This window comes from Dendrobates tinctorius, unplaced genomic scaffold (assembly GCF_039654945.1).
Source record: "Dendrobates tinctorius isolate UK_male_01 unplaced genomic scaffold, ASM3965494v1 ptg000221l, whole genome shotgun sequence".
Classification (NCBI taxonomy): Eukaryota; Metazoa; Chordata; class Amphibia; order Anura; family Dendrobatidae; genus Dendrobates; species Dendrobates tinctorius.
The window spans coordinates 823,816-847,947 of NW_027361888.1; the positions used below are offsets into that span (position 1 = coordinate 823,816).

General features: G+C 43.0%; 1 protein-coding gene across 1 annotated transcript in view; it reads right to left on the minus strand.

Moving 5' to 3' along the window:
• Positions 1–10,045: 10,045 nt before the first annotated feature.
• The window catches only part of LOC141058939 (uncharacterized), a 78,345-nt gene continuing 64,258 nt past the window's right edge, over positions 10,046–24,132 (minus strand). The window contains exon 11 of the mRNA XM_073555152.1: positions 10,046–12,675. Coding sequence (XP_073411253.1) covers positions 10,625–12,675 — 2,051 coding nt within the window. The 3' untranslated portion in view covers positions 10,046–10,624. The remainder of the gene's footprint in view (positions 12,676–24,132) is intronic.

Here is a 24,132-nt window from a genome sequence, read left to right on the forward strand (position 1 = left end):
GTTAATAAGGTGTATCTGAGGAAAGCAGAGAGGAGGAGGGCCTTCCAGAAAATGCAATTTTATGATGAAGGTGAAAAAGTGGGGCCTCTGTTGTCAGTGGCGGTAGCGGCGCAGAGGGAATCGTCTTATGTATATAAATTGAAGACTGATGAGGGAAGGGAGGTGGGGGACACAGAGTATTTTGGAGGAATTTAGACGATTCTATAATCAGTTATATTCTTCGGGATTGGGGGATTCATTTGGGGACATAGAGGGTTTTCTTCAGGAAGCAGGGCTCCAGAGGATTAAAGACAGTGATAGGGGGAGACTGGAGCTGCCCATAACAAAAGAAGAGATAGAAATGGCTGTTACATCTATGGCTAATAATAGGGCCCTGGGGCAGATGGTATCCGAGTGAAATCTACAAACAATTAATTGAGATGGTGACACTCAGACTGCAAAAGGTTTTTGAAGAGGCTCTTCGGGAGGGTGAATTACTGGCGTCCATGAGGGAGGCGGTGGTGGTGGTCATTCCGAAATAGGGAAGAGATCCGGGGTTGGCAGAATCTTATAGGCCCATCTCTTTGCTGACGGTGGATGTAATGATTTTGGCTAGCCGTTTGGCGAGTGTGGTTAAGGATCTTGTCCATCCGGACCAATCCGGTTTTATGCCAAATAAGTCTACGGCGATTAATTTGCGTAGAATTTTTCTGAACTTGCAGCTGCCGTCGGACAATAGGGGCAGTAGGGTTGTGGTATCATTGGACATGTGTAAAGCGTTTGATAGTGTTGAGTGACAGTATCTTTGGAGGGTGTTGGAACGCTTTGGTTTTGGGCCAACCTTTATTTCATGGATACGGTTGCTATATACTTTTCCGACCGCTAGGGTCAGAGTTAATGGGCAAATGTCTGGGAGTTTTTCGCTTCATAGGGGGACTAGGCAGGGGTGTCCACCAGTGGCGGGCTGGGCCGGGTGGCAGGGAGGAATTTTCCCCCCGGGCCGGTTAATTGGCAGAAGGACAGGGCCACAGTGCTTGTTGTGAACATAATAGTACTGTCGGCATCATCAGAGGACTGGAGACAGGAGGAGGAGAGCGGCCGCCGCACTAGCAGCTGCAGACACAGGGGGGCCGGGCGGGCTGCCTGCCACACAGACATAGCATAGGCATAGGTTAGCATTAGCTGAGACAGGGTTGCTGGGCGGGTGGCCGGGCACTACTGCAGCCACACACACATAGGCTATGTGTGTGCGGCGCCCCGCCCACTCGCCCTCCCTCCATGTGTCTGCTAAATGCTATGTGACATTATCATAGCATTAGCAGACACGGGGGGCGGGCCGCCGCACACACATAGCACATTAACTGACACAGGGGGGGTGGGCAGGACACGGCAGCACACATAGGTTGCATCATTCATTATAGTACTGTGTAGCAGTACAGAGACATGGGGAGGGGCACTCAGTCACTGCACACAGAGTCAGACTGTCACTGCAGGCTGACTGAGACAGTGAGACAGCACAGACGTGGCAGCCTGTGATTGGAGGATCTGGCCGAGGTTCAGAGAGAGGGGGGTGGGTGGGTCATGTGTACAGCGTGCTACGTAAGCACGTCTCTGAACCGTCCGCAGCCATATCTGAGAGAAGAGGCAGAGATCAGCCGCCATTGCTCACACAGTGAGAGCCTCAGTCCTCAGCCAGGCCTCAAACTGTCCACTCGTGACTCGCTCCACTGAGTGCACTACTGATCGTGTGTCCTCCAGCCCAGGCAGGCTCCTCCAGCACAGCAAGTATGGGAAAATGTGTTTTAGCCACATTCACAGACATCTAAAATGTTAATGTGACTGTGACTGATGTGTCCCTCTAAGGCCTGTTTCACACCTCAGTTTTTTCTTGTCAGTTACAATCCGCCAAAATGGCAGAAAGCGGATCCGTTCGTAACTGATGCAAACGGACGGCAGCGGACCGTTTTTTTTACGGATCCGTTGACTGAAGAATTTTTAAGGAACCGCAGTTTGGGGAAAAGAAAGAGAGAGAAAGAGAGAGAAAGAGAGAGAGAGAATTTTTCCGTGCGCCAGAAAGTATTTCAGGGTTAAATTGCCGGCTGAGTTCATGCCTCCGGGCATGCGCAATACAAAAATGCGGATCATTCAGCCAAAAAAACGTTACATGCTCCGTCTGGGCATGTCGGCGGACGGTAAAAAAATGGCGGATCCGCAAAAAAACGGATTCAACGGATGGCCATCCCCATCCGTCAAGATCCGCCAGTAATGCAAGTCAATGGGAAAAAAAACTGATCCGCCAAATCAGACAAGGTGATTTTCTGGATTTGTTTTCTCATTTTGACTCTCATAGTTGTGGTCTACCTATGGTGTCAATTACAGGCCTCTCTCATCTTTTTAAGTGGGAGAACTTGCACAATTGGTGGCTGACTAAATACTTTTTTCCCCACTGTATGATACGTATAGGACAGTGAGGACCTTCATACTATATATAGGGGGCAGTGGGGACATCATATTGTATATAGGGGCTATGTAGCCATTTTACTATATATAGGGAGCTCTGGGGTCCTCAATGTATTATAAAGGGCTTTGGGGAAAATCATATTGTGTATTGAGGGCTGTAGGACTATCATTCTGTATATACAGAGCTGTGTGGGTACTCAAAGGACATTATTTATTATAAAAGGAGACATTATTAGTTTTGATAGGGGCACTCAGGTCCCATTATTTATTTTTGTTGGGGGGGGCATTATTAACTTTAAGTGGACACTCAAGAGTATTTGTTGCTGGAAGGGGGCACTTGGGATATTATATAGAATTTTTTGGGGAGGGAGTAATCCTAATGATGCCATAATTTTTTAAATATTGGGGTCAGTGCTCCACACCGCAAGTGCACGCAGAGTGGGGAGTTTTTGTAGGTTGGAAATAGATGGCTACGTCGCTTTAAATGTGTTTTTATTGTAATCTGTGCAGACAAGCTGTGGCTGGAGAAGTGGTAATGGAGGTCTGGGCCAGATGGAAAAGACTGGAAAAGTGAACAACCCGAATCAGAAAGAACGTCATGTGTAAGTTAAACTGTACTGTAATCACGTGTATGTTCTGTGGGACTGGTATCTACCAATATACAGTTACTGTAAGGTGGTAAGATTGCTCTTTTTAGTAGGGTTTTTATTTTTTTTATTTAGTAACAGGTTAATGTGTTTCAGTCATTATGTAGTAGAAGGTGTATGGTGGTATCATTGGTCTTTGTATAGAGTGTTTTGTTATGTAGAGATAATGGTCATATTATTATGTATTCTCTGTGTATTGGTGATGATAGTGGACATTGTGTAGCCGTATTGTTTGGTCTTTTGTAGTAGTCATTAATATTGGTCATTGCATTGTGTGTTGTTGGCTAGCAACAGTGATATACTGTAATTACAGATGCTATTTTATATGGATATAGGGCGGTCATATGGGGAAACATGCACTTTGGGGCTTGGACCCCTGGTCTTTTAGGACCCTAGCAACACCCCTGCGTACTGTGTGTTTACATGTCCGTGTTTCCGGAGTTGTATGTTTGAAGGTAAGCTCAGTTATGGTACCATATCTAAGCAGTAAGCTTGGTTCTGATACTGTATCGATGTAGTAATCTAGATTCTGGTACCATATGTATGCCGTAAGCTTGGTGTTGTTCCCGTATTTATGTAGTAGACTTAATAATCTCGGTTCAGCTCCCATATCTCTGGAGTAAGCTCTGTTCTGCTCCCATATCTCTGTAGTAAGCTCATTTCTGCTCCCATATCTCTGGAGTAAGCTCTGTTCTGCTCCCATATCTCTGTAGTAAGCTCATTTCTGCTCCCATATCTCTGTAGTAAGCTCGGATCTGCTCCCATATCTCTGTAGTAAGATCATTTCTGCTCCCATATCTCTGTAGTATGCTCGGTTCTGCTCCCATATCTCTGTAGTAAGCTCATTTCTGCTCCCATATCTCTGTAGTAAGCTCGGATCTGCTCCCATATCTCTGTAGTAAGCTCAGTTCTACTCGCTTATCTCTGTAGTATGCTCGGTTCTGCTCCCATATCTCTGTAGTATGCTCGGTTCTGCTCCCATATCTCTGTAGTAAGCTCATTTCTGCTCCCATATCTCTGTAGTAAGCTCGGATCTGCTCCCATATCTCTGGAGTAAGCTCATTTCTGCTCCCATATCTCTGTAGTAAGCTCTGTTCTGCTCCCATAGCTCTGTAGTAAGCTCTGTTCTGCTCCCATATCTCTGTAGTAAGCTCATTTCTGCTCCCATATCTCTGTAGTAAGCTCGGATCTGCTCCCATAGCTCTGCAGTAAGCTCAGTTCTACTCGCTTATCTCTGTAGTATGCTCGGTTCTGCTCCCATATCTCTGTAGTAAGCTCATTTCTGCTCCCATATCTCTGTAGTAAGCTCGGATCTGCTCCCACAGCTCTGTAGTAAGCTCAGTTCTACTCGCTTATCTCTGTAGTATGCTCGGTTCTGCTCCCATATCTCTGTAGTAAGCTCATTTCTGCTCCCATATCTCTGTAATAAGCTCGGATCTGCTCCCACAGCTCTGTAGTAAGCTCAGTTCTACTCGCTTATCTCTGTAGTATGCTCGGTTCTGCTCCCATATCTCTGTAGTAAGCTTGGCTCTGCTCCCATATCTCTGTAGTAAGCTTGGCTCTGCTCCCTTATTGCTGTAGTAAGCTCGTTTCAGTTCCCTTATCTAAGTAGTATTCTTGGTTCCGTTCTTGTGTCTATGTAGTTAGCTTGCTTCTGTTACTGTATCTATGTAGGCAGTAAGCTTGGTTCTACTCCCATATCTATGCAGCAAGCTTTGTTCTGTTCGCATATCTATGTACCAGCCTGTCTTTAAAGCTTGTCATTGCTGCTGCTTTAATGCAGCGGCCAGAGATAAGCAGGACAGAGGTGGGCCACAACTCGAGGGCCACTGCCTTGTGATTGCCCCCCAGGCTGAAAAGTGCCAGCCAGCCCCTGGTGTCCGCTGTCCCCGCTACTTTTTGCATTGGCAGTGGAGCCCCTGGAGCAGACAATTAGGAGGATGGCTTCGGTTAAAGGGTTCAGATATGGCTTGGTAGAAGAAAAAGTATCACTGTATGCAGATGATGTGTTGCTTTATTTGGAGGATTCCGGAGAGTCGTTGTTGAGAGCAATGGAAATTATTAAAACATTTAGGTCCATATCGGGATTAGAAATTAACTGGGAAAAATCCACTGTCATGGCTGTAGATGATTGTGTTGTTGATTTGCCAGTGTCGGGGGAGGGTAGTAGGTTGGCAGTGGTGCGACAGTTTAAATACCTGGGCATTCAGGTGACACTTCTGATTTTGAGCTATGCAGATTTGAATCTGATTCCACTGCTGAGTACGTTTTGGAGTAAAGTAGGGGTGTGGTGTAAACTGTATCTTTCGGTAGTGGGAAGAATTCATCTGATTAAGATGATTTTGATGCCCCAACTGCTATACGCCTTGCACAATGCCCCTATCTGGTTCCCTAAGCGATGGTTTCGTGCTATTTACTCTATATTTAGGGATCTTGTGTGGGACAAAAAAGCAGCCAAGGATCAGACTTGAGATATTACAGAGGCCCAAGGATGGAGGGGGACTGGCAGTTCCGAACCCTTGGATTTATTACTTAGCTGCTCAGGGCCAACAGACGAGGGGGTGGAGGGATGTGTCTGGGGCTGGTTCAATACAAAGGGTCTTCGTCCAGGTGACGGGGAGGGATCCCTTGGTTCAGGGGTTGGAGGCAGGAAGGTTTAGGAAGTTGGGTTTGATGTATCCTACTTTAGCGCTGATACATAAAGTCTGGGAAGCAATTAAAAAGATGAGGGGTTTGGAACACTTGACAAATTTTTCCCCGATATGGCAAAACGAGACTCTACCGGAATTTGTTAAAATGGGAGAATTTAAAAATTGCATGAGACTGGGAATACAGTACATGGTTCAGGTGCAGGACGCACAGAGACTGGTGCCGTTTGGAAAGTTCCAGGAAGATTATGGGCTACGGGAGGTCTGCAGATTTCAATATGGGCAGTGTAGGCATGCTTATGTTACGCAGAGTAGGACGATGAATATGGAGATTCAGAAGGATATATTGATTATGTCTCTGCAGAGGGGGGAACAAAAGGGGTAGTGTCGGGCATTTATAAGGATCTAATGCATACTTTTTTAAATAATTATCCTATTAGAGCACAGGGGAAATGGGAGGAGTTGGGTAGGATAGAGGAAGATAAATGGGAAGTGATTATGGAATATATACCCCAATTATCGCTGAGTTAACCGGGCAGACTCTCGCAGATATATGTACTCCATAGAGTATATAGGACTCCTGGATGGCTGTATAGAGCGGGTCTGAGACAGACTTCTGAGTGTCCTCGGTGCCGAGGGGGCTGGAGTTCTCTATATGTTATGGCAGTGTCCAAATCTGAACCCATATTGGACGGCGGTGCGTAATGCCATAGGAGGCGCGTATGGTTGTAGGATTGAGAGGGATCCTGTGGTGTGTATACTGGGATATGTGGAGGAGGTCCAGGTACATAATAAATATAAGGTGGCTATAGCTAGATTATTATATATTGCGCAAAAACTGATCGCCAGACACTGGATAAATGAAGATCCGCCGACACTGAGGGAATTTTTCAGACAATCTGACTATATTGTGAATACGGAAAAAAACATTTACATTAAAAGAAAAGGCAAAAGAACATCTGAGACACTGTGGACACCTTGGGTGGAGAGAAGATGACCCTGAACTTAGGTTACACCATCCATTATTTGCTGCTCTTGTATGTAATGGGGGGGAGGGAGAGAATTTCTGAAACTAATGACCATTGTTAATGCTGTACTCATTGCGATTTTTGTTCTTTTAGAATCATAGAATCATAGAATCGTAGAGTTGGAAGGGACCTCCTGGGCCATCTGGTCCAACCCCCTGCTCAAAGCAGGATTCGCTAAATCATCCCAGTCAGATGTCTGTCCAGCCTCTGTTTGAAGACTTCCATTGAAGGAGAACTCACCACTTCTCGTGGCAGCCTGTTCCACTCATTGATCACTCTGTCAAAAAGTTTTTTCTAATATCTAATCTGTGTCTCCTCCCATTCAGTTTCATCCCATTGCTTCTAGTCTTTCCTTGTGCAAATGAGAATAAAGTTGATCCTTCTACAATGTGACAGCCCTTTAGATATTTGTAGACAGCAATTAAGTCTCCTCTCAGTCTTCTCTTTTGCAAACTAAACATTCCCAAATCCTGCAACCTTTCCTCATAAGACAGGGTTTGCAGACCGGTCACCATTCTGGTCGCTCTTTTCTGAACTTGCTCCAGTTTGTTGATGTCTTTTTTAAAATGTGGTGCCCAAAACTGGACACAATATTCCAGATGAGGTCTGACCAAAGAGGAGTAGAGGGAAATAATGACTTCACGTGATCTAGACTGTATGCTTCTGTTAATACATCCTAGAACTACATTTGCCTTTTTTGCTGCTGCATCACACTGTTGACTCATATTCAGTCTGTGATCTATTAGTATACCCAAGTCTTTTTCACATGTGCTGTCACTTAGCCCTATTCCTCCCATTCTATATATGCTTTTTTCATTTTTATTGCCCAGATGTAGTACTTTGCATTTCTCCCTGTTAAAAACCATTCTGTTAGTTACTGCCCACTTCTCCAGTTTATTTAAATCTTTTTGAATCCTCTCTCTCTCTTCTCTAGTATTAGCTATCCCTCCTAGCTTTGTGTCATCAGCAAATTTAATCAGTTTACCCTCAATTCCTTCATCTAAATCGTTGATAAAGATGTTGAACAATACAGGGCCCAGGACAGAGCCCTGTGGTACCCCACTTGAGACATTCTTCCAACTGGATGTGCAGCCATTTACGACCACTCTTTGGGTCCGATCACTAAGCCAGCTATGAATCCACCTAACAGTTGCCTTGTCCATTCCATACTTAGTCATTTTTTCAATAAGGATTGTATGAGAGACTTTGTCAAATGCTTTGCTGAAGTCAAGATATACTATATCTACAGCATTTCCTTGATCCACCCAATCAGTGATACCGTCATAGAAGGAAATTAAGTTAGTCTGACATGACTTATTAGTTACAAACCCATGCTGACTCTGTTTGATCACTTCATTCTTATCCAGGTATTGACTTACATGTTGTTTAATAATTTGTTCAAAGATCTTTCCTGGTATAGAAGTCAGACTCACCGGCCTATAGTTGCCTGGGTCCACCTTCTTCCCCTTTTTGAAGATAGGAACAACATTTGCTCTTCTCCAGTCTTCTGGCACTTCTCCTGTTCTCCAAGAATTTTCAAAGATTATGGAGAGTGGTTCAGAAATTTCTTCTGCTATCTCCTTCAGTACTCTGGGGTGTAATTCATCTGGACCTGGAGACTTGAATTCATTTAGGTTAGCTAAGTGTTTCCTCACTATCTTTCTGTTTATAGATATCCTGGATTCTTCTATTCCCTTAATAGGACAGTGAATGTTTTGTACCTTAAATTTGGTTAAATAAAAATTTATCTGATTTAAAAAAACTATATGGGCCCACTCACCCTGACAGTGCATTTGTTTGGAGGTCTGGGCAGGTCAGCATCTCTGCCTCTTTGCTGTGTTTTAAATTATATTTTGCACAAATTATATTTACCCAAATTATATTTTCTTGTCTTAACTCTATACTATTTAACATTAGAAGCTGTGTATTTTTGTAGTTATTTGTATGTATACATGATTGATTACCACTTCTGTCTGTAAAAACAATCCCTTTTAACCCCTTTCTGACATTGGGTGTAAATGTACGCTGATGTCAGACTCCGTCCTTTTGATGTGAGCCACGGCGCTGAGTCTACATCTTTTCTCGCACATGATGGGCCAGAAATCCCGCACATCAGTGACCCTGTCACATGAGCGCGGGTCACTGATGAGTTAGCATGACAACCAGAAGTCTCCAGCCGACCTCTATGGTTGTCACTGCCGGATCCTATGAGCGCTGCCAAGTGGTTGGCGCTCATAGCAAGTGAGCAACTCTTCTACATACAGGTGATCTGAGCATTGCCTGTATGTAGCAGAGCCGATCAGATTATAGCAGCTTCTAGCCTCCCATTGAGACTATTGAAGCATGCCTGTGGAGACATGGGGTGGTCAGCGGGTGCCCACGTCCACTGGCTGAAACCACATGAATCAGGGATCGTCCCACCGAGCGCCGGCTCTCCCTTTAACATGGGCATAACGCTACTCTGACAACACACAGTGAGGGTAAAACAGTGTGGCAATGCTTTTTTGAACCACAAAACAGGCAGCTAACACATAGAACAGTCCCAGCAAAATACCCAACAGAGTGAACATTACAGAGTCTCACCCTTCCGCTGATTCACTCCCAGGGTCGCTACCCCACCTGTGGCACGCACAGAGAGGAGGTAACGACAAGCGTAGGAAGATGACAATCCATACAGTCCATACAAAGTAAAAGGCCAGTTGATCCGAGGATCACAACCTGGCTTCTCCAAATGTATCCATGGTTCAGCAATAGTAGATCTGTATAGATCTGTATTCTTCCAACCGAGGCTGAAAACCCCTAGGTTGTTTCCTGTAGAATGATAGATCCATGTCTCTCGTGATGTAAAAACTATATGAAGTATATAGTTTGAAGTCTGGGATCTGCCTATATGGGGCTAGTTTTCTGTTTCGGATAACATGATACATGATTTTAATTGTTTTTTGTCCAGTCTCGCTTGAATATAGATCAATATTAGTCACCTGATGACGCCTTTGGCGATCACAATGAAACCCATAGAAATGAGAGGCTTGGAGAGTGAGTGTGTATACATCACCTCACCCTATATACTGAAATGTGGGGTGTTTTTTTCTCTTAGTCACCTACTGACTAACCTTCAGGGGGTGAATTATGGGTATAGTTTTACATTTGGAATTAATGAAGTTTAGTTTTATCCCTTTGTCAGCAAACATGAGGAATGACAAGAGACAACCCATTTAAGAAAATTCAAGTTTGGTTAAAACTATTCCAACATTATGAACATAAAAAAGGCTTCTCCCTTACGTGACGTCTCTGATGTTTATTAACAGCTGATTTCCAAGTAAAATATTTCCCACATTAAGAAAATAAAAAAGACTTCTCCCCTGTGTGACTGCTCTGATGTTTAACAAGAAGCGCTTTCCGGTTAAAATATTTCCCAGATTCTGAACAGGAAAAAGGCTTCTCCCCTGTGTGGGTTCTCTGGTGAGGTGGCTCAGTAGTTATCTCTGCAGCCTTGTAGTGCTGTAATCCTGGGTTCAACTTCCCACCAAGGACAACATCTGCAAGGAGTTTGTATGTTCTTCCCGTGTTTGCGTGGGTTTCCTCCTGCATTTCAAAGACATACTGATAGGGAATTTACATTGTTATCCCCATTGGGGACAGTGATGATAATGTGTGCAAACTGAAAAGGGCTGCGGAATATGTAAGCGCTATATAAAAAGATAGATTATTATTAGTAAGATTCCATTTCTGGTTAAAACATTACCACATTATGAACAGGAAAAATGGCTTCTCTGATGTGATCAAGATTTATTTTTCATTTAACAAGAAAGAAGTTTCTCCCCTGTGTGTTATTTGGTGTGGAACAAGACTCCCTTTCTGGCTAAAAATTGTTCCACATTATGAACATGAAAAAGGTTTCTCCCCTTGGGTGAGTTCTCTGGTGCCTAACACACTCTGATTTAGTGCAAAAACATTTCCCACATTCTGAACATGAAAAAGGCTTCTCCCCTGTGTGAATTCTCTGGTGTCTAACAAAATGTGATTTATGTGCAAAACATTTCCCACATTCTGAACAGCAAAAAGGCTTCTCCCCTGTGTGAGTTTTATGGTGATTAACCAAATCTGATTTCAGCTTAAAACATTTCCCACATTCTGAACAGGAAAAAGGCTTCTCCCCTGTGTGAGTTCTATGGTGATAAACCAATTGTGATTTCCGGTTAAAACATTTCCCACATTCTGAACAGGAAAAAGGCTTCTCCCCTGTGTGAGTTCTCTGGTGAGTAACAAAATGTGATTTCTGTATAAAACATTTCCCACATTCTGAACAGGAAAAAGGCTTCTCCCCTGTGTGAGTTCTATAGTGATTAACCAAATCTGATTTCTGGTTAAAACATTTCCCACATTCTGAACAGGAAAAAGTCTTCTCTCCTGTGTGAGTTCTCTGGTGAGTAACAAAATGTGATTTCTGTATAAAACATTTTCCACATTCTGAACAGGAAAAAGGCTTCTCCCCTGTGTGAGTGCTATGGTGATTAACCAAATCTGATTTCTGGTTAAAACATTTCCCACATTCTGAACAGGAAAAACGCTTCTCCCCTGTGTGAGTTCTATGGTGATTAACCAAATCTGATTTCTGGTTAAAACATTTCCCACATTCTGAACATGAAAAAGGCTTCTCCCCTGTGTGAATTCTCTGATGTCTAACAAAATGTGATTTATGTGCAAAACATTTCCCACATTCTGAACAGCAAAAAGGCTTCTCCCCTGTGTGAGTTTTATGGTGATAAACCAAATCTGATTTCAGGTTAAAACATTTCCCACATTCTAAACAGGAAAAAGGCTTCTCCCCTGTGTGAGTTCTATGGTGATAAACCAATTGTGATTTCTGGTTAAAACATTTCCCACATTCTGAACATGAAAAAGGCTTCTCCCCTGTGTGAATTCTCTGGTGTCTAACAAAATGTGATTTATGTGCAAAACATTTCCCACATTCTGAACAGCAAAAAGGCTTCTCCCCTGTGTGAGTTTTATGGTGATTAACCAAATCTGATTTCAGGTTAAAACATTTCCCACATTCTAAACAGGAAAAAGGCTTCTCCCCTGTGTGAGTTCTATGGTGATAAACCAATTGTGATTTCCGGTTAAAACATTTCCCACATTCTGAACAGGAAAAAGGCTTCTCCCCTGTGTGAGTTCTCTGGTGTCTAACAAAATCTGATTTATGTGCAAAACATTTCCCACATTCTGAACAGGAAAAAGGCTTCTCCCCTGTGTGAGTTCTCTGGTGAGTAACAAAATGTGATTTCTGTATAAAACATTTCCCACATTCTGAACAGGAAAAAGGCTTCTCCCCTGTGTGAGTTCTCTGGTGAGTAACAAAATGTGATTTCTGTATAAAACATTTCCCACATTCTGAACAGGAAAAAGGCTTCTCCCCTGTGTGAGTTCTCTGGTGAGTAACAAAATGTGATTTCTGTATAAAACATTTCCCACATTCTGAACTGGAAAAAGGCTTCTCCCCTGTGTGAGTTCTCTGGTGAGTAACAAAATGTGATTTAAGTGCAAAACATTTCCCACATTCTGAACAGCAAAAAGGCTTCTCCCCTGTGTGAGTTTTATGGTGATTAACCAAATCGGATTTCTGGTTAAAACATTTCCCACATTCTGAACATGAGAATGACTTCTTTGCTTTAGTAGCAGGTTGTTTTTTAATGCCTCTTTTGTGACATTGATTTCCCTTATTAGTCAGTAATGAATCAGAAGATGGGACCTGTTTCATAGGATCAGATGACAGATCTTTGCTGTGAATGGATGATGATATATCTGGAGTAACAGCAATCACTTCAGTTGTATCTTGTTGGATCTCAAGATGATCAGATTTAAAAATTGAAGATGTCAGCTGTCCCTCTGATCTCCTGGTACAGTCATCTGCTAAGATAAAAAACTATTATTTATTAATAAAATATCCTTGAGTTTTATATTTTTGAACATTTCTACTTACGGTAGCTTGCCATTTTTATGGACAGCTTATGTAAAAACCTTTAATTATTTACCAAGACAATGACAGTTCACAGTCTAATAGAAAACCTTGTTGGATGAACCAGTAGTGTGTGGTGTTCAACTGTTTGTTCATTCTGCCTCCCAAATATCAAATATAAAGAAACCAATCAATGTTATGTAGGCGAAAATAATACCAATTCTCATCTCACAAAAACAAGTCCCCACTCAGGTCCATCATCTGTCAATGGAAAAACAGAGGTTCCCGCACTATTAGTGGCTCAAAGGCTGCTGAAAAGCAACAAGGTTTCTATAAACCAATCCAGCAAAATCCGCTCTCATTTCGGAGTCTTGCAGTGTGCGCAAACAGCATTTAGGCTGTGCTCACACGTAGCGTTTTTTTCGCGCTTTTTCCACGGATTTGCCAAAAAATCCGCTCAAAAAAACGATTAAAATACACTTCCTATTCATTTCTATGCATTTTGCACTTTTTGTGCATATTGATGTTTTTTACCGCGAAAAAACAAAACCGCTTCGCTGTAAAAACGCAGCATGCTCATTAATTTCACGGATTTTTCCGCATTTCTGGCTAGTTCTATGTGTATGGAATCGCGCGGAAAAAAAATGCATAAAAACCGTGCTTTTTTTTGCGCAAAAACCATGCAAAAAACACACGGAAAACGCGCAGAAAAACGTGCGGTTTCTGGGAAGGAATCCGGTTTATAAGCAGAAATTTTCTGCATACATGTGCACATAGCCTTAGGATCCCTGTATTTAGCAATATTATAGTGAGAAGAACCCACTTAATTTGCGGTGTGTGTCTCCTGGAGCACAATCTGGGCACTATGTGCTGGGTAAGAAAATGGCAAATGTGTAATTTTCACTCTCCAACATCCACTGCATGTTAATTTCCAGAAAGTGGCTGTAGAGTCAAAATATTCACTCCTCCTACACACATGGTCTAAATTGTTGGTACCCCTCGTTTAAGGACAGAAAAACCCACAATGGTCACAGAAATAACTTGAATCTGACAAAAGTAATAATAAATCAAAAATCTATGAAAATTAACAAATGAAAGTCAGACATTGCTTTTCAACCATGCTTCCACAGAATTTAAAAAAGGAAAACTCATGAAATCGGCCTGGACAGAAATGAAGGTTCCCTTAACTAAAATATTTTGTTGCACAACCTTTTGAGGCAATCACTGCAATCAAACGATTCCTGTACCTGTCACTGAGACTTCTGCACCTCTCGACAGGTATTTTGGCCCACTCGTCTCGTGTGTGAAGGTTGCCTTTTCCAGATGAAATGTTTCAGCTCTTTCCAAAGGTGCTCATTAGAATTTAGGTCAGGGCTCATAGAAGGCCACTTCAGCACAGTCCAATATTGTCCTCTTAGCCATTCTTGTCTGTTTTTAGCTGTGTATTGTGTCATTATCCTGTTGCAAGATCCATGACCTGCGACTGAGATCAAGATTTCTGACATCGGGCAGCACATTTCTCTCTAGAATCCCTTGATAGTCTTGAGATTTCATTGTACCCTGCAGATTCTAGACACCCTGTGCCAGATGCAGCAAAGCAGCCCCAGAACGTACAAAGTCTCCTCCATGTTTCACAGTAGGAACAGTGTTCTTTTTGTGATATGCCTCATTTTTCCGTCTATGAACATAGAGCTGATGTGCCTTGCCAGAAAGTTCCATTTTTATCTCATCTGTCCTTCGGAAATTCTCCCAGAAGCTTTGTAGCTTGTCAACATGTAGTTTGGCAAATTCCAGTCTGTTTTTCATGATTTTTTTTTCAACAATGGTGTCCTCCTTGGTCATCTCCCATGAAGTCCTCTTTGGCTCATACAACGACGGATGGTGCGATCTGACACCGATGTTCCTTGAGCTTAAACTTCACCTATAATCTGTTTAGAAGTTTTTCTGGGCACTTTTGTTACCATTCATATTATCCATCTATTTGATTTGTCATCAATTTTCCTCATATGGTCATGTCCAGGGAGGTTGGCTACAGTCCCATGGTATTAAATTTCTGAATAATATGGGCAACTTTAGTCACAAGAACATGAAGCTGCTTGGAGATGGTCTTATAATTTTTAAGGGGCCTGTCACACTAAGCGATATCGCTAGCAATATCGCTATAACGTCACTGGTTTTTGTGACGTTATAGCGATATTGCTAGCGATATCGCTATGTCTGATACTTACCTCCGACTGCTCCCCCGCTGGTTATCGCTGATCGCGCAAGAACATCCTGGACCGTTTCTCGTCGTCAGCCTCCTGCTGGGCTTCCTGTGGCGCCGACGAGCGATTGGTGGATGCGGGCGGGAGGACGTCAGGATCGCCTCGTCTGACAAGTAAGTAGCGACCCCCGACCCCTGCGATGTCGCTGGTGAGATTTGCCTGTGTGGCAGCTCACTAGCGACCACTTAGCGATGCACCAGAGATCCTGACTGCGTCATATCGCTGGTCGGGATCGCTGGTGCATCGCTAAGTGTGACAGTATCTTAACATGTTTGTCTATAACTTTCTTTCTAATCTCCTGAGACAACTCTTTCCTTCGCTTCCTCTGGTCCATGGTGAGTGTGATACGCACCATGTCAACACACAGCACAGTGAGGATCTGTAGCCTCTATACAGGCCACTCACTGATTCCAGGATTGTAGACACCTGTGATGCTAATTAGTGAACACCCCGCGATTTACACATTCTGTGGAAGCTTGATTGAAAAGCAATGTCTGACTTTCAATTGCTCATTTCCATAGATTTTTTCTTTATTATTACTTTTGTCAGATTCAAGTTATTTCTGTGACCATTGTGGGTTTTTCTGTCATTAAAAGAGGGGTACCAACAATTTTGACCCCGTGTATATAGATTACAACCATCAGTGAATTAATAACATGGAATCACTTTATGGGGATTTTGACTATTCTGGTTTTCTGTCATTTAGTTATATTAGGGCTTCTGCATATGGTGTGTCCAATCTCATCTGGGATCTGTTCCTGCTGTCCAGCTGGAGTAATCTGCTCCCTACTTCAGCCAACTGGAAAGTACCACACCCTACTAAAGCGCAAAGCACATGGCCGGAATCTGCCAGATACAGCGCTGTCTCCTCTGGTTCAGTCCTCTGTGCTCAGCTTGTGGCTTGTGTATTTGTTTCCTGCTGTGACCGTGGCCCGTTTACTGACTACTCTTGTGTCTTCTGATTCTATGTTCTGTCCTTCTGGTTCTGACCCAGCTACCTGACTATTCTTCTTGCCATCTAACACCACAGAATAGCAGGTAACACCATGGTCCAAGCCTAGGGGTCCCTGTGTAAGTCCAGATTCCATGTGAGGATGTTAAAGGGCGATGAGCAAGGCAATCCTTGGGATATGGAAAGCAGAGAAGATAGAGCCAAGCATGTTCATGGTGGACATCTTTTGAGCTGCCAGGTGACCATGAACAGTGCTCCCAATACATTGTGTCTGCAAACTATTCCAGCTAGATCTGCATTCAAACAGCTAAATGGCGCTCCTTCCCTTCTGAACACTGCCATGTGCCCAGACAGTAGTGTACAACCGTATGTAGGGTATAGTGAGAAGCTGGAGAATAATTTGTAAGATCCATTTGTTTTCTATTATCCTTTGTGAATAATTTATCACCACATAAAGTGACACACGTCAGATATTAATAATGGGGCCTGATTAGGAACACAAAACTGGCCGCAGGAAGAGGTTAAATCAGAGGATTTTGGACACTACTGTAATCAAACACTGTGACTATAGACAATAACATCTACTGAAATGATCAAACTCCACAGTCTCCATCAGTAATAAATGAGCAGCTAGTGGTGAAACCTCTCTGGGGTAATTAGAGTACGGGGCTCGGTGACGTCACAATCTAAACTATTGTAAGCTCCAATATTTTCTGTCAGATGAGTTTCAAGAAGAAATATTACACATTTATAGAGAACTGTGTATAATAGTGCAGAGCTGAGATGTCTTAAAGGGAACCTGTCAGCAGGATTGTGCTCAGTAACCTACAGACACTGTCAGGTCAGCGCCGTTATACTGATTACAATGATACCTGGTGATGAAATCCGTCTTGTGGTTGTTGTGTAATCTGTATTTGTAGTTTTCAGTTAATGAGATTCTCGTGCTCTGGGGCGGGGCTGTAGGTGGGGCTGTGGGCGGGGTTTTATGTGGTGCTCTGATTACATATTCATCTGTATTGGCTTATGACAGGTCGCTGATCCCTCACTGACCTGCCCCCATTATTACATAATGCATATAATCAAGAAAAACACATCCAGCCCATAAACTGAACTTGGTCCACACCCTAAATCAAGTTTCTGAGACTGGGATAAAAGGCTGCTACTATATATAAGTGTAACTGAATTTTATACTATTAGGATTTGTACTGTGTTTTTATGATACCTGATGAAGGATATACACTGTATCCGAAACGCGTTGTCTCTCTTTTTTAACCTATGAAATAAAAAAATATGGAATATCATCTTTGGATGTGAGTCCTGGGAAGCGCTGCCGTTTATGGGCTGGATGTGCCTTTCTTGATTTACTCATCCTGTGTGAGCCTGAACCCGGCTCTTTCACTTGGATCCACCCGAGGCAAGCTGCAAGCCCTGTCTTCTGAGAAGTATTCCAAAAGGAAGGATTTTTGAGGATACATAATCCAAAGCTATATTAGTCTTCTATCAGGTGAGTGCATAAAATTGTGCACCCTTTAAAGACTACAATATTGTGTTTACGCACTTAGGGCGCCGCAAATTGTCTGTTCTTCTCTCCCAAACAGGGGTTTTTTTGCATAATGCATATAATAGCATTGATATCACTGTTGATAATGCCTATAATTGTCACGTCCGCCATGTCTGTTTTGCCTCATGAACCCCTGGAGCGATGTGCATGCGCACCTTGGGTCTGCTATAACTGCTTGTTCCCTAGAGCAGTGTGCACACTCACCTCAGGTCTGCTGGGCTGCAGGATGCCTGCGTTTCTGCTTTGCCTTCTGTGATCTCCTCGTCATGTCTAGAATCCCCGATCATGTGTCTTTCCAAGGATCCTGCACTGTCTGGTTCTGCAATCATCTCGTCATGTCTGAAACTCTGATTATGTGACCTTTCCAGGGATCCTGCACTGTCCGGTTCTGCAGTCACCTCGTCATGTCTGAAACTCTGATCATGTGACCTTTCCAGGGATCCTGCACTGTCCGGTTCTGCAGTCACCTCGTCATGTCTGAAACTCTGATCATGTGACCTTTACAGGGATCCTGCACTGTCCGGTTCTGCAGTCACCTCGTCATGTCTGAAACTCTGATCATGTGACCTTTACAGGGATCCTGCACTGTCCGGTTCTGCAGTCACCTCATGTCTGAAACTCTGATCATGTGACCTTTCCTAGGATCCTGCACTGTCTGGCTCTGCAATTATCTCCTCATGTCTGACACCCTAATCATGTGACCGCACTCTGTGATCTTGGAGCATCTGAACTGGAAGTGCTCCCCTGGTCCTGACCTAGAAGAGGAGGTGCTATGCCCTATATTAGACGGCCCCTTCCTATGCCCAGTGCCTGATTATTGTGTTGCTTCCCTGCATGGCTCTTTGTCTGTGGGGTTGCTCCCTCTATTCTGTGCCCTTGCACTGTACTCGTATTCCGTCTCTTGTCTTGTGCCATGTCTTGTGTTGTCTCTCGTGCCATGTTTGTCTTTGCCTTGCTTTGCCTTGTAGTCCTTCCGCTGTTCTCTGCTTTAGCCTGTTTTGCTATGTCTCGCCTTAGCTATTCTTTGACTTGTAGTCCTTCCTCTGTTCTCTGCCTTGCCTGTTTCGCCATGTCTGGTCTTTGCTATTCTTAGCCTTGTAGTACTTCTAATGTTCTTGTCTCAGCCTGGTTTTCCACTCTCTGTCCTTTGGTGCGCTCTTGCACATTTCCAAGTCTAGTCCCAAGGTTCTCCCTTGGCCTGGCTCTGGGTTTCGGCCTATGCTCCGCTGCTAGACTCTGTCCTCGCTCTGACCTGGCTCTGTTCCTGTCTATGTTCTGCTCCGTGTTCCTTGCCTTGTCGTGCTCTGAACCCTGGTGTGGCTCCTAGCACGCACCCTGCCCTGAACCTGGCATGGCTCCTAGAACGAAGGTTCCTTTGCCCGCCTCCTGTGCCAAGGTCGTGCCTCGTGCTGGCGTTACAGCCATGTGCACTGGCCAGTGAGGTGTGTCCCCCGCGTGGCTCCTAGCACGCGTCCTGCTCTGAACCTTGGCGTGGCTCCTAGCATGCACCCTGCCTTGAACCCTGGCGTGGCTCCTAGCACGCACCCTGCTTTGAACCCTTGGCGTGGCTTCTAGCACGCACCCTGCCCTGAACCTGGCGTGGCTCCTAGCACGAAGGTTCCTTTGCCCGCCTCCTGTGCCAAGGTCGTGCCTCGTGCTGGCGTTACAGCCGTGTGCACTGGCCAGTGAGGTGTGCGTCCCGCGTGGCTCCTAGCACGAGTCCTGCTCTGAACCCTGGCGTGGCTCCTAGCACGCACCCTGCCTTGAACCCTGGCGTGGCTCCTAGCACGCACCCTGCCTTGAACCCTGACCTTGGCGTGTCTCTATACACGCACTCTGTCTCGTACCTTGTGCTTTGGCGTGTCTTTACACATGCACCCTGTCTCGTTTTGTGAACCCTGGCATGTCCCCTACACACACACCTTGCCTTGCACCTAGCCTTGAACCCTGGCGTGTCCACTACACACACACCTTGCCTTGCACCTAGCCTTGGCGTGTTCCCTAACCGCACCATGCCTGGATATCTGTCGTCAGACACTTGCCCATAGCGTTTCCCTGAGCCGGCCGTCTGGTCCCAGCAGTCGTGGTGGCTCACCCCCTTGGTCTTGCTCCTGACACTCCCTGTATAGGGGGTGGATTCTCACAAGGTAAGCTCGCCCTCGGTGGGTGGGTGCCACGGCCCAGAGGGTCCACTCAAAAAAGGGCTCAGCAGGAGCTGAGCCTGTCACAATAATATTGTGGCTATTGTGAGGCTTAGAAAAAAATTACATCCAGCAAAATGACACCAGCGATGGCGACGCCTGCACAGTAGCATCTATAAGTAAGAGATAGAGGCTACTGGACAAGTGCCACTGGTGTCATTTTACTGGATGTAATTTTCTTTCTAAGCCTCACAATAGCCACAATATTATAGGCATTATCTATATATATTTGAAAAACTAATATTTAACAGCCAATGGTGCTGCGTGAGGGTATAACAGCTGCAAATTAGCAGACACTGCCACTATTTTGTCTGAATGTTAAAACAATTAAAATAAAAACAAAGAATTGGGCTAGTAATACCCACATATAATCACTCTCTTAGTGGGAGGCAGGATTATTGTCTAGTGTTTCATATGTCTCCGTATAAGAACCTATATATCTCACTATAAAGAGAAAAACCACCCACATAAAACACTAACTTCATAGAAAACAGGATTTCAAGTATAAACGTGTAAATATGTATATCTCACTACAACCAAGGAGCAAAACTTTTTTTTAAAAATGCAGCCAATCTTAATGTTCAATATACATTGGTGCGTCTCTCACCAAAGGAGGGGAATCGTACTGACCATACAGGTTGTTGTTCAGACCATATGCGATGTGTGACAGTCTTGGATTCAGCACCTGGCAATTCCTCTCCTGATGAACTTTGATGAACTCCAATAATGGTGAAATAGTAAGTCCAAAAAATTGAGGAGTAATAATAGGTAAAAAATGATATGGTCAACTCTAATATACTAACGGGCGATGCTCCGGCCGGTAGCAATCGCCCAGTCTCCCCAGTGCTGCAATGTCCGTGGACAATGGAACATGCAGCGGGAGACGCGGTAAATGCCGGCAAGGTACAGGACCTTGCGTGACGTCACAGTCACGTGTTAGGTCACGTGATCGGCAAAGTAAGACTGACAGAACTCGCAACCAATCCTACGCGTTTCGGAGGCTTACTGCCTCCTTCCTCAGGGATGTTTGCTGTCATTGAGGCGACACATATATACCCAGTCCATATAATGTATTGGACCTATTTATTGAAAGCAAATAATTCAATCTCGCTGTTTAAGCCATGTGGTCTAAGAGTGTTCATTTTAAATATCCACTCACTTTCTACTTTAGACATTTGTTCAATAAAATTTCCTTTTCTCCAGTTTTTCTTAACTATTCTAATACCAGTTACCGTAATACGACTAATAGAACCTCCATGATGTGTAAAAAAGTGATTGGAAAGAGGATGGCCAGTAAATTTATTGATAATATTACGAAGATGTTCAGCGATTCGTACCCACATTGGACGAATGGTTCTTCCAATATATAATTTGCCACATGGACAACTAAACCCATAAATAACCCCTTTAGTATTGCAATCAATAAAATCGGTGATTCTATTCTCAATCCCTTTATTAGTGATCATTTTTTGTTTTTTAGTGTTTAATTTTTTACATGGTCCACATTTCCTACACGAGAAAAAACCACATAAGAGATTTTGACCACCATTACTGTTAACGTTGGAAATTCTTGGAATTGAAGGTGCAATCAAATTACCAAGATTATTTGCCTTCCGAAAAACAAACCTCGGATACATAGGTAATGTTTCCCCAATAATTTTATCATTTTGTAAAATGTTCCAATGTCTATTGACAATGTTCCTAATAATCCTGACGTTCGAATTATATTGTAAAATAATCGGAATTTCATTTTTGACAAAAAAATCATTCGGAATCCGTTCTTTTGTAGAGTCTAATAATTGGTCCCTTTGTATTTTTCTAACTACTTCTGTAGTTTTTTCCAATAATTTTACATCATATCCCTTATGTTTAAACTTCATATTCATGGACTCGGCTTCTTTCTCAAAATCTTGTTGTTTGGAACAATTTCTATGTGCTCTTATGAGCTGACTTTTAGGAACATTAAGAAGCCATTTCGGAAGATGGCAACTATCTAAGGAAATAAAATTTTTTGAATCCGTAGGTTTGTGGTATATTTGAGTCTGAACAGTGTTCCCCTCAATAAAAATCCTCAAATCTAAAAAATTTAACTCTTTATGGCTAATGTTTGCAGTGAAATTTAAAAAATAACTTATTTAAATCACTTAAAAATTCATTCAATAAAATATCACCCCCTGACCAAATGAAAAAAATATCGTCGATAAAACGACGCCATAATACCAAATTTGTCCGTAATTCACCTTCCATATAGATGGTCTCGAGTTCCCATTTTCCCACATAAAGGTTGGCATAGCTAGGGGCAAACCTTGTACCCATAGCTGTGCCCCATTTCTGGGAGTAGTAGTTCGCCCCAAATTTAAAATAATTATGCGTTAAAATAAATTCAATACAATCCAGAATAAACTCCCTTTGTTCCTTAGGTATCACACTGTTCTTAGACATGAAGAACTCGGCTGATTCACATACTTTTTTATTTTGTATTACAGTGTACAGTGAGGTGATATCCAGAGTCCCCATAATGTAGTGATCCTGCCACACTACATTTTTCAAAAGTTTTAAAATATGGGTACTGTCTGCCTAGTCCATGAATATGAAGTTTAAACATAAGGGATATGATGTAAAATTATTGGAAAAAACTACAGAAGTAGTTAGAAAAATACAAAGGGACCAATTATTAGACTCTACAAAAGAACGGATTCCGAATGATTTTTTTGTCAAAAATGAAATTCCAATTATTTTACAATATAATTCGAACGTCAGGATTATTAGGAACATTGTCAATAGACATTGGAACATTTTACAAAATGATAAAATTATTGGGGAAACATTACCTATGTATCCGAGGTATGTTTTTCGGAAGGCAAATAATCTTGGTAATTTGATTGCACCTTCAATTCCAAGAATTTCCAACGTTAACAGTAATGGTGGTCAAAATCTCTTATGTGGTTTTTTCTCGTGTAGGAAATGTGGACCATGTAAAAAATTAAACACTAAAAAACAAAAAATGATCACTAATAAAGGGATTGAGAATAGAATCACCGATTTTATTGATTGCAATACTAAAGGGGTTATTTATGGGTTTAGTTGTCCATGTGGCAAATTATATATTGGAAGAACCATTCGTCCAATGTGGGTACGAATCGCTGAACATCTTCGTAATATTATCAATAAATATACTGGCCATCCTCTTTCCAATCACTTTTTTACACATCATGGAGGTTCTATTAGTGGTATTACGGTAACTGGTATTAGAATAGTTAAGAAAAACTGGAGAAAAGGAAATTTTATTGAACAAATGTCTAAAGAAGAGAGTGAGTGGATATTTAAAATGAACACTCTTAGACCACATGGCTTAAACAGCGAGATTGAATTATTTGCTTTCAATAAATAGGTCCAATACATTATATGGACTGGGTATATATGTGTCGCCTCAATGACAGCAAACATCCCTGAGGAAGGAGGCAGTAAGCCTCCGAAACGCGTAGGATTGGTTGCGAGTTCTGTCAGTCTTACTTTGCCGATCACGTGACCTAACACGTGACTGTGACGTCACGCAAGGTCCTGTACCTTGCCGGCATTTACCGCGTCTCCCGCTGCATGTTCCATTGTCCACGGACATTGCAGCACTGGGGAGACTGGGCGATTGCTACCGGCCGGAGCATCGCCCGTTAGTATATTAGAGGTGACCATATCATTTTTTACCCATTATTACTCCTCAATTTTTTGGACTTACTATTTCACCACTATTGGAGTTCATCAAAGTTCATCAGGAGAGGAATTGCCAGGTGCTGAATCCAAGACTGTCACACATCGCATATGGTCTGAACAACAACCCGTATGGTCAGTACGATTCCCCTCCTTTGGTGAGAGACGCACCAATGTATATTGAACATTAAGATTGGCTGCATTTTTTAAAAAAAGTTTTGCTCCTTGGTTGTAGTGAGATATACATATTTACACGTTTATACTTGAAATCCTGTTTTCTATGAAGTTAGTGTTTTATGTGGGTGGTTTTTCTCTTTATATCAGACACTTTCAGATTCCCTACACTCATCTCTGTCCCCAATCTCCTCTCTTTCCTGTCCTAATCTGGCTGTTCATCACTACAATGACACTCTTAGAAGCACCCTTGACCAAGTAGCTCCCCTCACCCTCAGAACCTCCAAACACAGAGTAAAAGAGCCCTGGCTCACATCGCAAACTCAACTTCTCCAGCGATGCTCCAGGAGTGCTGAACGCCTATGGAGAAAAACCCGCACACCAGAAGACTTCATCCACTTCAAATTTATGTTAAGAACCTATAACGCTGCCCTTCACCTTGCCAAACAGACCTACTTCACCACCCTGATCTCCTCACTAGCCAACAACCCCAAGAAACTTTTTGACACTTTTCACTCCCTCCTCAGGCCAAAAGCACAAGCCCCTATCACAGA